Source organism: Xenopus laevis, chromosome 5S (genome assembly GCF_017654675.1).
Source record: "Xenopus laevis strain J_2021 chromosome 5S, Xenopus_laevis_v10.1, whole genome shotgun sequence".
NCBI classification, from domain to species: Eukaryota; Metazoa; Chordata; class Amphibia; order Anura; family Pipidae; genus Xenopus; species Xenopus laevis.
In genome coordinates, this window is record NC_054380.1 from 113,974,940 (window position 1) to 113,991,273 (window position 16,334).

The 16,334-nt window shown below is 37.7% G+C and overlaps 1 protein-coding gene across 1 annotated transcript in view; it reads left to right on the forward strand.

Moving 5' to 3' along the window:
- gigyf2.S (GRB10 interacting GYF protein 2 S homeolog) overlaps positions 1-16,334 on the forward strand; it is a 79,498-nt gene that overhangs the window by 60,933 nt on the left and 2,231 nt on the right. The window contains 10 exon segments of the mRNA NM_001095176.1: positions 807-907; positions 1,506-1,631; positions 1,730-2,005; positions 4,506-4,712; positions 5,501-5,620; positions 6,035-6,253; positions 8,226-8,434; positions 13,309-13,463; positions 15,888-16,048; positions 16,128-16,254. Of these exon segments, the coding sequence (NP_001088645.1) occupies positions 807-907; positions 1,506-1,631; positions 1,730-2,005; positions 4,506-4,712; positions 5,501-5,620; positions 6,035-6,253; positions 8,226-8,434; positions 13,309-13,463; positions 15,888-16,048; positions 16,128-16,254 (1,701 nt within the window).

The following is a 16,334-nucleotide window of genomic DNA, read 5'->3' on the forward strand; positions in this document are numbered from 1 at the left end:
ACACAATATGGTTTCTATGGATAGGCATACCTCAATAGTGTCTTAATAGTGCTCCTGCTTTTGGTCAACTTCTAAGCCCTTCAGTAGAAGCATAGACTTAGTTTTTAAAAAAAGCACTTAATTTGGCACAAAAAAACCCACAATTTTATCAATGCCAAGACCTAATGCATGCACAATTGATAGACTTCGAAAGAGGCGTCTGCACAGATCATCTTTGTATGCTTGCTTTCGCCGATGAGAACATTATAGCTCACATTCATGGACCCAGCTATTGCCTGTCCTCTTTAAAATGGGAACCAATCAGAACTGCTTATAGCAGTTGCTATGGTTACTCGTGCGGCCAGCTTTTACACATAGACATTTCTACACATAGATGCTGCTCTTGCGTGCTGCTTCTGCTCATCCTCATTAGAACTGATAGGCACAAGCATGAGCAGAAATGTTCCTCTTGTGCAGTTCTTCAAAGTCGTACTTCTTGATGACGTACGCTCAGGAGAGATGGCAGCCGTGAATGACGTAAGTTTAGGAGCATTCTTGATGGAAGCAGCCAGTTTTATATATACTTTTTCTCGACATAAACCTAGCGATTCAGGAGAGGAAGCGGTGGCAAAACTTTTAATGAGTTATTGAAAATAAGGGTTTCATTGTCCTTTAAGGAGTGTCATTGATGATTGTATTTAGCAGGTTACTTTTGTTTTCTGATCACCAGGGCTGTTTATTTCCCAGACAATGCAGGATTAATTGATGTAATGATTTTTTTTTCTACTATCTTTTTTTTTCTCATGTTACGCAATCCGTCATACCAGTATGGGAGGGTAGCAGCGTTTGGGACCTCCCAGTGGAGCCCACAACTCAGGGAACAACTCGAGAACAGCTAGCACAGATGGACAAGGTGAAAGCTGCCAAGGTCAGCTATCTGCACACTGCAGAGTTGCTTTTATTGGCTTTGAGGCTACAAGGGACATACAATATTGATGAAAAAATGAATAATGAAAAAGTTCCATTAGTTATTGAAAACGATATGTAATATTTTGTAAAGTAAGGTTATTTTGCTTAAAATGTATTTACTTTTGTTAATTAGGGTCATGTAAAATTTCTTTAATTTTCGTGTTCTAAATAGCTCATCTGTTCTGCAAACATGGCCTCTAAAGCCCAACAGGACCATGAATGACAGCCACCACAGCTACAGTGTGTGTTTATGTATAGATGCATATATAATGTTAATATTAATATATAGCTTGGCATGTTAAAGCTTACTTTTTTGTGTTTGAATAGAAGATATTAGAAGAAGTGCTTTAGTTCATGCACTAAATTAGTGTAAGGAGGTTCAAAAATTTACTTTTAAGGTATGCCGTTTCATGCCCGGGGCTGTACCTAGTATTATAAAATGAGCCCTGCATTCTTGAAGATCAGATTGTTAAATAAAGCTGCCTGCATATTTCATATCTAAACTGTATTTCAATATGTGAAAAAAGGATAGAGATTTATGCAGCCTTGATTTGCAGATGGAGCAAGAAAGAAGGGAGGCTGAGCTTAGGGCAAAGCAGGAAGAGGAAGAACAACATAGGCGGAAGGAAGCAGAAGAAGAGAGAAAAAGGAGGGAAGAGGAAGAGCTGGCCCGGCGGAAACAGGTTTTTATATCAATTACATTTTTTAAAATGTTTAAGTTTTCAGGATAACGTAAGAGTGAATGTCCTTATGATGTGTTTGTGCAAACTCTGTCACACAGGAGGAAGCACTGCGGAGGCAGAAAGAGCTTGCATTACAGAAGCAAATGGAAGAGGAGGAGAGGCAACGCAAGAAAGAACTACAGCTGCTAGAAGAAAGGATGAGACAGGAGGAAGAAAGGAAAAGGCTTGAAGAGGAAAGGAGGCGGCAGGAAGAAGAGAGAAGGAAGCAGTTGGAGGAACGCAAAAGAGCTGAAGAAGAGAGGAGGAGAAGGGAAGAGGAAAAGAAAAGAGAAGAGGATGAAAGACGACAACTGGAAGAGATTCAGAGAAAACAGGTACTGGTAAAGTTCACATACATCCTGTTAGTGTACAAGGTAGATAACATAGAATTACCAGGCAATTACCAGGCAGGCTTACATCAGCAGGTCTAATATCGATAACCATTAATAATTCTAACTCAATTCAGTGAATTTGATTAACTTCCCTGTCTATATATATATATATTCCCACTTCTGGCACCAGAATTGTTAAGTAATAATTGGTAGTAGAAATAGCAGAGAATAGACACTGATGTTCTCTAATAATCACCAAAAGAGTTGTCTCTGTCCAGACCGTTTGCAGAATGATTGATGTCCAATAGTTTATCGATATTTTAAAATCTCTTTGCAGACACCTATAACCTTCATTCTAACGCTCTCTCAATCTAGGCATTGTGATAGTCATAAGAAAAAGTTTGGGAACCCCTCTCAGCCTGCTTAATAATTTACTTCACTTTCAACAAAAAAGATAACATTGGTGTGTCTTTCATTTCCCAGGAACATCTGAGTAATGGGGTCTTTTCTAAACAAAGATTTTTAGTGAAGCAGTATTCAGTTGTATGTAATTAAATCAAATGTGAAAAACTGGATGTGCAAAAATGTGGGTACCCTTGTAATTTTGCTAATTTGAATGCATGAAACTTCTCAATACTGATTACTGGCAACAACAAATTGGTTGAATTAGTTTAAGCCTTGAATGTTATAGGCAGGTGTGCCCAATCATGCGAAAAGGTATTTAAGGTGGCCAATTGCAAGTTGTGCTTCTGTTTGACTCTCCTCTGAAGAGTGACAGCATGGGATCCTCAGAGCAACTCTCAAAAGATCTGAAAACAAAGATTATACAGTATCATGATTTAGGGGAAGGCTACAAAAAACTATCTCAGAGGTTTAAACGGTCAGTTTCAACTGTAAGGAATGTTATCAGGAAATGGAAGGCCACAGGCACAGTTGCTGTAAAACCCAGGTCTGGCAGGCCAAGAAAAATACAGGAGCGGCATATTCGGAGGAGTGAGAATGGCAACAGACAACCCAAAGATCACCTCCAAAGACCTGCAAAAACATCTTGCTCAGATGGTGTATCTGTTCTACAATTCAGGGCAATTTGCACATAGAACATCTGTATGGCAGGGTGATGAGAAAGAAGCCCTTTCTGCACTTACGCCACAAACAGAGTCACTTGTTGTATGCAAAAGCTCATTTAGATATGCAACAGTCATTTTGGACTGATGAGACAAAAAAAAGATAAAGTGGAGGGTAGGATGAATTCAACCCAATATTTAATTATATAATTCTTCAGGATAACGTTCAAGCATCAGTCACAAAGTTGAAGTTACGCAGGGGTTGGATATTCCAACAAGACAATGACCTTAAACACACTTTGACATCTACAAAGGCATTTATGCACAGGGAGAAGTACAATATTCAGGAATGGCCTCACAGTCCCCCGACTTAAATATCATCTAAAATCTATGGGATGATTTGAAGCAGGCTGTCCATGTTCTGCAGCCATCAAATTTAACTGAACTGGAGAGATTTTGTATGGACGAATGGTCAAAAATACCGCCATCCAGAATCCAGACACTCATCAAAGGCTATAGGAGGCGTCTAGAGGCTGTTACATTTGCAAATGGAGGCTCAACTAAGTATTGATGTAATATCTCTGTTGGGGTTCTCAAATTTATGCACCTCTCTAATTTTGTTATGATGCATATTGGATATTTTCTGTTAATCCAATAAATTTTATGTCACTGCTGAAATACTACTGTTTCCATAAGGCATGTTATATATTAAAAGGAAGTTGCTTCTTTGAAAGCTCAGCCAATGATAAACAAAACTGCAAAGAATTAAGAGGTGCTCCCAAACTTTTTCATATGACTGTACTTCAACAATAGATTAAGCCACAATAGAGGGTCTATTTATCATACTGTGTAAAAAGTGGGGTGAAACATTATCGGTGATGTTGTTCATAGCGACCAGTCAGATATTTGCTTTTGTTTTCTGACTTTTGAAATCTAATAGTTGATTGGTTGCTATGGGAAACATCACCAGTAATTTTTCTCTCAACTTTTCACACAGCATGAGAAATTTGGTCCATAAATGTCTGAGGTATGAGTAAGATTACTTCCTCCATGATCCTCTTTAACAATGTTCTAGTCGTTTGCACCTGATGCGGTAACCCTGCTTCTAATTGCACATATCTGAGCTAGTAATAAATGTCCTTACTTTTGCTAAATGAAAGATTTCCATTTATGTTCATAATACATTTTGAAAGAGTCAAAACTGACATGAGATGTACTTTTTCACATGACTGTACATTCAGTTATACAACAAGCAAAGAATATACAGAAAAGTATAACAATTACTATTGCAAGATAGTGTAACATGTAACGGCTTCAGAAGAAACTCTCCACCTCTCCACCCAAGTTTTACTTCTTATGCTTTACCATTTGTCATTTACAGTTATAACATATACCCTGTTATAAAAAATATATATACTTTTCTTAAAAATTACCATTAGGAAGAGGCAGCTAGATGGGCCCGTGAAGAAGAAGAGGCTGTAAGACTTCTATTGGAAGAGGCACGATTAAAGGCAGAGGAAGAAGAAAGAAATAAGCGTGAGGAAGCACAAAGACAGAAGGAGCTGCAGAGACAGAGGCAGCAACAGCAAGAAGCACTTAGGCGTCTGCAGCTGCAACAGCAACAGCAGCAACTGGCACAAATGAAGGTACTGGCATGTGCAATATTCATTTGTACAAGATGTTGATAATGTGTTTTAATGTGTTGAAGTAGAGACTGAGAAATATACCACCCTGGCTTTAAAGGGGATCTCTCACCCAAAAAAATTATTCAAAATCCTATTAGTCAAGCAACATTAACTTTTATTACACTATATACATTATCTGAATCTTGTTTCCTTCATTCTGAGAATTCATAATTAGCATTGCGATGACCTGATGGATGCTGCTTGATCTCTTGAGCATAGTGACCATAGTGATTGGGGCATTACTTCAGTAGGATTCTGTCTGGAGAGTCTTTCTGTATAGATAACCCCATGGTAATTGTTTGAGTGAAGGTTGCCTTTCACCACCTGTTCCTTGAGCACAGAGTTTGCCATGTTTGCAGCACAAACTTATGTGATTGTTTTTTCTACCAGTTTATTTTTAATTGTGCGCTTGTTTGGAAAAGAAGAATAGTAACCAGACTATCCAGTTAGGGTTCGTAACCTGCTTGTATATAGCCCTTTGCTACTTTGATTATACACTAATTTAATATAAATTGCACAATTTTCCCAGGTGTTATATCCCATAGCATCAGCTTTTTGCTTTCAAACAGGTGCCTAGTAAATGTTTTTTTTGCAACATATCCAAAAAACTGAATACTAAACCTAAACTGGGGAAACACAGGGTCCTTAAAAATATCTGACATGATTGGTACTTCTTATGTAGGGTTTAGAAACTCATATGGTGTCCAGTGCTCTGTCCCTAACTTTTATAGTATGTATTTATTTTCTAGTTACCATCATCTTCCACATGGGGGCAGCAGGTCACCCCTTCGGCTGCTTCTCAGTCAGCACTTTCACTGGCAGAAATACAAAAACTAGAAGAGGAACGGGAACGGCAGAAACTACAAGAGGTGTGTTCATATAAAACTGCTACCTACACAAGCTGTAAAATCATAAAGTCTCGAGAAAGTTTTTGTTTTCAAGTCTGGAGATTTATGACTTGCAAAACTTGGATTTTATTGCTGTTTTCTCCCTTTTGTTTTTATAAAATAAGTGCAGTTATTAACTAGTGTGCGGGATGCTGCTGTATTATCTTTATTTACCCATGCATTAGTTTCTTTTCTTCTTTTTTCAGCTTTGAATGGCTGCTCCCATATACTTTAAAACATGTTCATATTTTTTATGTTACACATTTTATCATCCAGCCCATTCATCTGTGAATCACTTCATATTTATATTTTTATCAATGCTGGATCAGCTTTTGAATTTGTAATGTTTATAACAATAACCTTAATGTTACAATGTGGCCACTTGCCTTAAAGCAGCAGCGGCACCAGCAGCAGGAACTAAAAGCGTTGCAACAACAGCAGCAGCAGCAACAGCAAAAAATACCTGGCTGGGGGACCATGAGCAAACCTACTGGCACCACAAAATCTCTCTTGGAGATCCAACAAGAAGAAGCAGGACAGATGCAGAAAAATCATCAACAGCCTGGGCGGAACCGACCCGCTAATATATCTTTGCCTGTGGCACCTGTAGTAAATGTGAGTACTACATATGCTGTTATTGGTGCCAGAATGAAATCATGCATTCAGTCTGCTTGTTGGAAGTGAAGCCACTTTTTTGGCTGAATTTCAAAAGAAAGTAGCATTCTGTTGGAAATATCGGTTATCCGGGAACCCACTATCCAGAAAGCTCCGAATTACAGAAAGGTTGTCTCCCATAGACTCCATTATAATCAAATAATCCAATTTTTTCTCTGTAATAATAACAGTACCTTATACTTGATCAAAAGATATAATGAATCCTTTTTAGAAGCAAGACCAGAATATTGGGTTTATTTAATGTTTACATGATTTTTTTTATCAGACTTAAGATGTGAAAATCCAAGTTATGGAAAGATCTGTTATACGCAAAACCCCAGGTTATGAGCATTCTGGATAACAATTCCCATACCTGTACTACGTAACACAGCAGAAACCAATGGAACACTAATACCTTTAAAGGAAAACTATACCCCCCAAACAATGTAGGTCTCTATTAAAAGATACTGAGTAAAACCCTGCTTCATGTAAATTAACCATTATTATAATAATATACTTTTTTAGTAGTATATGCCATTGGGTTATCATAAATAGAAAATTGCCATTTTAAAAAATAAGGGCCGCCCCCTGAGATCGTAAGATTCACTGTGCCCACATACAAACCACATGTAAGGTCACATGAGCCAATTAACAGACAGAGTTCTGCCTTTTGCTTCCTCACTTCTTCCTGTTACAGTTAGTGTTGTAGTATTTCTGGTCAGGTGATCTCTGAGGCAGCACAGATAGAGTCACAAAATGGTGGTTCAAGGCAAGAGATGTAAAAGGGCAATATTTATGTAAATATATATTCCAGTTTGGTAAGATTCTTTAATATGTCATTCAATTTGATATAAACTATCTGTTGCTTAAGTATTCATTTTGGGGGTATAGTTTTCCTTTAATGCAGCAAACAGGGTGATCCCAAATTTATTCCATGGTGCTCCAGACACTATACACATGATCAAACATTTCGGGTCCGCATGTCCCTTTCTCAGTGATAGTGAGACTATGCAGCTGTACAGCATTTATAGGAAAAAACAGTGACACCTACTGGTGGTCAAAGAATATACCCATAACATACTAACCATCATTTTTGACAATATATACACAATATTAAAAGTCCATATATGAAGTCAATGGTTATTCCTGTACGAGTCCATCCAGTGATAATTTCCGTTGATTTTCACAAAAATATTTTTATTATATACAAAAGCTCAGTATCGGCAAACATAAATGAAAGTCATATTCATTTGTTACTGATTAGGAAAAGGAGAAGGACGTCTCTATCTCACTTGTGTAATGCAGAATTTTATCCTTCTCTGTGGCTGAAAAGACAATAATAATAAGAGATAATAAAACATCAGCTATAAAAAGCAATTAAATCCCAAGCTTGCATTAAGGGGAAAAGGGGATAATGTACCTAGTCTCCAGATCCAGTAGGATTCCCTCTTTTTATCTGTATTTGTATAGCCCACTTTTACTTCTTCTGACACTTGCCAACGCAAATGTGACACACTGTGATTACATCCAATGTTGCCTTACACAGGTGACTTTGGATTGTGCATCACGAATTGAGCTACAATGTTCATTCAATCTCACCCGTTCCATACTGTTAGTTTTTCCTACATAGCCTTTGCCACACGGGTATTTGAGGTACAGGTAGTAGCACACATTCTTGACTTTTCTGTCTTTTGTTACTCTAGGAAAAGTTCTGGTATCAATATTAATTAAAACTGCCAACAAGACTAATGCATTTGAGAGATTTCATGTGACTCCCTTGATCTTCCTTACAGGAGTTTCATCTTTTTTTAAAGAAGTGAAACAATTTTATGTAGTCGCTAACAGCAGTTTCAACTACCAGTTCAGCAAATTAAATTGATTTAGACATATCGTATATTTAATTTTCATTTCTTTGTCCTTTATATTGCTATAGAATCACATTAGCAGCCCTACTGTTGGCAATTCTGGAAGCTCAGTATGGGGATCTTTAAATAACAACTTAAGTCCTCAGTGGTCATCTGACTCCATGAGCAGCATCTGGGGTAGCACAGATGTTAAGGGTTCCAGTGTCGGTTTCTGGGATGATGCAGTGAAAGAAGTTGCTCCCCGAAATGCTACCAGCAAGAATAAGAACAATGCCAGGTATGAATTGTTTCTTAAAGAATCTTTTCTTTGAAATCTTCAGATGAGTGGAAGATTGACTGCTGGGGGGCTATGGAATGTAGCAAGTAGTATAATAGGATGCCACAAATGACAGAGGCAATTCTATAAGGGAGTAACTAAAACACTAAATTTTAGACATGCAAACTTTGACAGTATACGGGCATCTCTGCAACATATTAAGTGGGAATTGCTTTTCACAGGGTGGGGAATGGGTGGGACTCCTAATATCAGAGGGGGGTCAGCTGGTTAATAAGAACAAAAAAAAAAGCTGAGATTCTGAACTCATATGAACTACACAAATGAAGGACCAGGAATGAAGGTTTCCTTCTTAATAGTCCCAATTCTAGTAATACAACTGATGCTGCATGGTTCTCACAGGAGGAAATTCAAAAGACACTAGAACATGTTAAGATAAACAAAGGTCCAGGGCCAGAAGATATTTATTCCAGTGTACTTAACAAGCTTAGCTCTGAGATTGCCAAACCTCTTTACTTAATTTTTCAGGATTCATTGAGGTCTGGCAAGTTGCAGAGAGACTGGATATTGCTGATACCGTGCTGCTATTCAAAAAGGGAACCAGTTCTTAGCCTCAAAACTATAGGCCATTTAGTCTGATGTCAGTGGTAGGAAAGCTTTTCGAAAAGAGTTAATAAAGGATAAGATACTGTACTTCAAAGCATATCGTACTATTATGAGTTTGTGGCAGCATGGTTTTATGCGTTCTAGATCTTGCCAGACTAATTTAAATTCCTTTTATGAGAAGTGAGCAGGGACCTCGATTCTGGGATGGCAGTGGATGTGATTTACTTAGACTTTGCTAAAGCATTTGATACAGTGCCACACAAAAGTTTACTGGTTAAATTAAGGAATGTTGGCCTGGAACATAGTATTTGTTCCTGGATAGAGAACTGGCTAAAAGATAGACTACAAAGAGTGGTGGTAAATGAAACATTTTCTAATTGGACCAGTGTTGTTAGTGGAGTACCGCAGGGCTCTGTACTAGGTCCCTTGCTTTTCAACTTGTTTATTAATGACCTGGAGGTGGGCATTGAAAGTACTGTTTGACTAAAGTGATTTTACTAAATTGGAAAACTGGGCAGCAAACTGGAAAATGAGGTTCAATGTTGATAAATGCAGGTTATGCACTTTGGCAAAAATAATATAAATGGACATTATACACTAAATGCCAATGTGTTGGGAGTTTTCTTAACTGAGAAGGATCTAGGGGTTTTTGTAGATCACCAGAAATCCTATCTCTCTACATGCAGAATTTTTGCAAAAGGCAATTATTTTTAGATTTTGTTGGTACTGGAATCAGTTATTTGAATGCGCTCTAATACATCTTCTAGGCAAAAGGAATCTCCCTATAAGATATATTCAATCTAACTATCAATGACAATGTGACACCCAACTGCTGCATGAAGACAGAATGAAGAGAAACAGATGAGAGGAATAGGGAATATGAACTTGATTATTTCAGAAATTCAGAATTTTTATTTGATTATATTTAGAGTTTCTTACTTCAGTAGGATGAAGCTCAAATTAAATTTTTATTTTCTCAATAGTTCCCCTTAAAGGAAAATAGGGAAAAATTATTACATAAAATGCAGGAAAACATTTAAAATCGGGGGAATTGCTCCCACTGAAATGAATTCGAACATGAAGGGACTGTAAAAAAAAGGGAAATCTGGGAAAACATAAAACACATTTGACTGTATGTAAATTCATTCAAATTGAGTCACTGATGGAGGAAAAGTTACAAATATCTGTTTAAATTGATAGTTTTTTTTTTTTTTTGCTGTTGCTTTGTCTTTTTAAAAACAGTTAATTGGTTAATCGTTTTCTTCCAAAATAAATTCTGGTATTTTCCTTTGACCTATTCTTATATGAGCTGTGTGTATCTGTAGCATGCCACAAACTGTTCGGCCAGGGACATTAAAGTTGTCTCTAGAGAACGAGGGATGGGTGCATGCCAGGGTCCCAAAATTAAAAACAATTTTCTGTTCTGGCTGCCAGCCTTACAGGTTGTCTAGTGCACTTAATTATAGTACAGCATTGCAATACCTACGAGTATATCCCAAAACTCTTTTAACAGAGCAGTAAAGTTAAAATAAGCTAATGTAACTACTATTGGCAAAAGGGAAAGTTGTGTTCACTTCTAAACATGGTTAAATGTGAACCCAGGGGTGCAATGAGGGTACAACCACATAATACATGCAGAAAACAGAAATAGATATGCTGCGCTCAGCCATACCAATATGTTAAAGGGCATTAAGCCATTTTGTGCTAAATGCTCCTCAGAAAGGGGGTTGATTGTCCATCTGTTAAACTATATTTAAGCAGGCAACTCTGCCAAAGTCTACACTAGTCTGGCCTGTCCTACTTTCACTTTTAAAAATGACAAGAAGTGAATCCTAAACCCGGTGTGTCAGGCTCTCTTCCACCTCCAAATCGATAAGTTCCAATATAAATCGCTGTATACCTCCAAACCAAATTTTTTTTGAGGGGGGAACAGAACAACAATAATATAGTAGTATTCTATTTTTATATTGCCACCCAAAAAGTGTTCAAACAATCCCTTAAATCAGCGCACTCCAATTATCATCTTTATAATAATTAGAGAATTTCAAAAAGGGTGAATTGTGAAAATTGACTTAAAGGGGTTGTTCGCCTTTGAGATAACTTTAAGTATGATGTAGAGAGTGATATTCTGAGACAATTTGCAATTTGTTTTAATTTTTTATTATTGAAGGTTTTTGAGTTATTATTGAAGGTTTTTGAGTTATTTAGCTTTTTATTCAGCAGCTCTTGAATTTGCATTTTAAGCAATCCGTTAACTAGGGCCCAAATTATCCTAGCAACCATGCATTGATTTGAATAAGAGACTGGAATATGAATAGGATAGACCAGAATAGAAAGAAGAGTAGTTAAAAGTACCAATAACAATACATTTTTAGCCTTACAGAGCATTTGTTTTTTAGAAGGGGACAGGGATGCCCATTTCTAAGCTACAAATAACTATAAAACTATAAAAAATAAATAATGAAAACCAATTGAAAGAATTGGCCATTCTATAACATACTAAAAGTTACTTTTAAAGTTGAACCACCCCTTTAAACACATCAAACATATGGTGATTTCAGGACCAGAGACAGCAAAAATTTTCTAATAAAAAAATTGTTAGTATGCTACGAAAAAAAGAAGCCAACACATATTAAACTTTAAAATCGCTAAGTCTTTATTAAGAAATAACTTACTGATACTCCACTTGCGCTCCTCTTCAGAAATGGCGACAGGGCGACGATCCATCGTGTGGTGCTCGATTTCTGCTCCCTGGCTATAAGGAAGGCATGGAGGAGAAATGGAGCGCCGCATGATGGATCGCCTCTTCTGAAGAGGAGCGCAAACTGAGTTTCGGTAAGTTATTTCTTAATTAAAAATGCAAAGTTTAATATGTGTTATTGCGGTTTTTTTTTATAATTTTTTTTGCTTTTACGGGTCCTTTAAGTGTGAGAGATGGGAGAAATTAGGGTATAGTTAGTACGCACATTATGGGGCAGATTTATTAAGGGTCGAATAGTAAATTCGAATTTGATCAAAACTCAAAAATTCGAATTGGGAATAATCCAAACTCAATTAAAAATTTGAGATTTATCAAACCTTTACCCTGGGAACAATTTGAATTTGACTATTCGCCACCTAAAACCTGCTGAGTTCATGTAGAAGTCAATGGCAGAGGTCCAGTGACCCATTTGAAGATGTTAATAGCTTTCCTGACATTCAAGTTTTTTTCAGAGAATATTCTTTCGAGTTCTAGACATCACATTTTTTCTTAGATAACCTCCGATTCGAATTTCGCGAATATCGAAATTCATTAGAGAAAATAAAAATACACACAAATTCGAAATTCGACCTTTTATAAATGGGTTTCTATGAGTCACTGTGGATTTGGTAGTCGTTTATTCTCACGAAACACACATGGATAATAGCACAGATATTTTGTCTCCACTTTCAATCTTCTTTTCTCCCAGTAGATCAGGCTGGAGATGTGAGTGCAGGGAATGGGCAATATCAGGGACGCAGGGAGTTGCAGGCTGCAGCAGGACACAATTCCCAGACTGTTCTATATTGTGTCTCCTGAGATCTTGGAGAAATCCAGCGTTTCACTGTGCATTTTTATAGGAATAATGTTTTAGCTGCAGCATGTTTTGTATAAACTCCCAAATTGGAAATCAATCACATACTGTAATAGAAATGCGTTATTGTTATCAGAATTAGAGTCCCTGCCATGTCCACATCAATCATTTCTTTAAAGGGGTGGTTCACCTTTAAGTAAACTTTTAGCATGTTACAGAATTGGCAATTTTAAGCAACTTTTCAGTTGGTCTTCATTTATTTTTATTTTTTGATAGTTTTTTTAATTATTTGCCTCCTTCTTCTGAATCTTTCCAGCTTTCAAATGGGGGTCACTGACCCCCATATAAAAACAAATGCTCTGTAAAGCTACAAATTTGCTGTTATTGCTACTCTGTATCTATTCAGGCCTCTCTTGTTCATATTCCAGTCCGTGTTTGCTAGGGGAATTTGAACCCAAGCAGCCAGATGGCTGACATTGCAAACTGGAGAATTGCTGAATGAAAAGCAAAATTACTCAAAAACCACAAATAATAAAAAATGAAATCCACAATTACAAACTGTCTCTGAATATCACACTCTACGTCATACTAAAAGTTAACTCAAAGGTGAACAACCCCTTTAATGCTTCTATGCAATTAGCCAAATTGAGCTATTGTGAATGGGCATCATCTTTTGTCACAGTACAAATATAACCACAACCTTTTCTGTTTCCACAGCAAATCAGCAGGATCCAACAGCCGACAAAGCAAGAAAGTAGAGCAGGAAGAGAAGTTGCTCAGACTGTTCCAAGGTGCAAACAAGTGCCAGGATGATTTCACCCAGTGGTGTGAAAAGACAATGCATGCAATCAATACGGCACACAGTCTGGATGGTGAGAATGATGACTTTTATTCTCCCTTTAGCATCCCTGTAGTCAGCTTTTTCCAAATAACTGATGAAATTCTTAGCACAGAGAAGCCTTGGTAAACATTATTAATAAAGGGGAACGATCGCAAAAATTAAAATTTAATACAGGCTTACTCATACTGAAATAAGAAACTTTCTAAATACAATCAATTAAAAATTCTATACTGTTTCTGAAATAATCAAGTTTATCTTCACTATTCCTCACCAGTTTCTTTTCATTCTGTCTTCTCGCAGCAGTTTGTTGTCACATATTCATTGACAGTTAGATCCAATATACCTTATAGAGGGGCTTCATTTCCTAGCAGATGAATTAGAGCTCACTCAAATAACTGATTCCAGTATGAGAACATTCTAACAAAATAACTGCCTTTTGTAGAAATTCTGCAGGTAGAAAGACATGATTTCTGGTGATTTTAATAGAGTGAGCTGTAATACATCTTTTGGGCGAAAGGAGCCCCCCTTGAATATATATTGGATCTATCTGTCCATGAATATCTGACACCCAACCCTTGCATGAAGAAAGATTGAAGAATAACAGATGGCTGAGAGGGATAGTAAAGAGTAACTTGATTATTTCAGAAACGGTACAGAATTATAATTAGAAAGTTTCTTATTTCAGTATGCTGCACATTATATTACATTTTCATTTTCGCGATTGTTTCCCTTTAAACCTGGTGCAGGCAACATGCAAAGACTAATAGAGAAAAATGAACACACTGTCCTTTAATGTGAAATTAGGTTGTGGCCAACCAGCCTTAAATATTTGGGAATGAGGTAAAGCGCTCATCAGTTGTGTACAGGGAACTAGAAAGATCCACTATACCCACTACTGCTATATAAAAGGAGCTCAGTTTTTCACTTGGGCCAAGTCGTATGTCTGGCACCAGGGCTAACCTTGGTATCTCCACTAAGAAGATTATATACACAGGGTGCCCTCTTTGTGGGGTGATTGATTGTCCATCTGTTGAACTATATTAATGCTGGCCAACTCTACTAAAGTCCACCCTAGTCTGGCCTGTCCTACTCTCACTTTTATGTGATCCATGGAGAATTCCAGTGTTTCACTATGCATTTTTATAGCTGCAACATGCTTTATATAAACTCCTAAATTGGAAAGCAATCACGTGATAGAAATGTTACCTGTTTACCTTGCAAGGAGCATTCTTGGTCTTTAGCTACACAGTAAGGACTTGCAGCAGCTGTTGTCTGAAGGTTCCCCCCCCACACACACTTTCTATACTAGTATCATAGTAACATAGAAACATAGTAAGTTAAGTTGAAAAAAGACGCAAGTCTATCAAGTTCAACCTTTTAGGTCTGTATATAACCAGCCTAACTGCCAGTTGATCCAGAGGAAGGTAAAAAAAAACATTTGAAGCCTCTCCAATTTGCCTCAGAGGGGGAAAATTCCTTCCTGACTCCAAAATGGCAATCAGACTAGTCCCTGGATCAACTTGTACTGTGAGCTATCTCCCATAACCCTGTATTCCCTCACATGCTAAAAACCCATCCAACAGCTTCTTAAAGCTATCTAATGTATCAGCCTGTACCACTGACCACTCTAATACAATAATGTCTTGTTTGAGTGATGGAGACCAAAACTGTAAGGCATATTCTAGATGGGGCCTTACCAGTGCTCTATACAGTGGAAGAATGACCGCTTCCTGCCATGAATCTATGCCCCTTTTAATACAGCTCAAGACCTTATTTGCCCTTGATGCTGCTGACTGGCATTACTTGCTACTGCCAAGTTTATTATCTACAAGGACTCCAAGGTCCTTTTCCATAATGGATTTGCCTAGTGCAGTCCCATTAAAGGTATAAGTGGCTTGGATATTTTTCATCCCAGGTGCATGACTTTACATTTATCAACATTGAATCTCCCCTGCCACTTAGCTGCCCAGATTGTCAAGATCCTGTTGCAAGGATCCTGTTTGCTGCTCCATCATTTGCTATCTAGGAGCAATCAATTGTCTTGACTATTTTGTCATACCGTTCAGAGCTCATTTGACAAAGGTGGGGGAGGACAGGACAGGACAGATAAAGAGACAAACAATGTATCATCCAACATGATTTTGCATGCTGGCATTGTATCTGTTGGCTAATTGCCATAGTAGCTGTTCTTCATCCTGAGCTCCAGGGCACACGTCTATCTTAAACAGAAATACTTTCACCTCACAGAGAGGTTTTCTGGGGCTTTCTGCTACTTTATATGAAACTGCTTTTAACATACCCCTACCTGTTCATCTTGGGGGATACTACTTCTGTAAGTCTATCCACATTTTATTTTGTTTTCCTGTTCAGTTCTGAATTGCATTTTTCACACCACTTTGTCTGGTAACTATGTGTAGTCTTCATTTTTGACTCTGCTGCTTCCCCTTCCCCATAGTGCCCACGTTTGTGTCATTCTTGCGTGAAGTGGAGTCTCCATACGAGGTGCATGATTATGTCTGTGCCTATCTTGGAGATACCCCGGAAGCAAAGGATTTCTCAAAACAGTTTATCGAGCGCCGGACAAAGCAGAAAACCAGTCAGCACCGTCCTCAACAGGTACTAGAGTGGACTGTTTGTTTAAAGGTTTGGTGCATCTGATTAATCATCTTGATAATGAGCATAATTCTGCTTATAGGATGTAGCCTGGGTCACATGCCAGACAAGTCAAGCTAATTCTCAACCGATAACACTAGAGGCCGTACAATGCGCAGGACGCAAGAAAAAGAAGCAGAAGATGGTTCGAGCTGATCCCAGTTTGCTAGGTAAGGTCTCTGTCTGTGGAAATTGGTTTCCTTTCAAAAGGTTCACCTTTATATACTTTTATGTGGTTTTCACTAGTGCA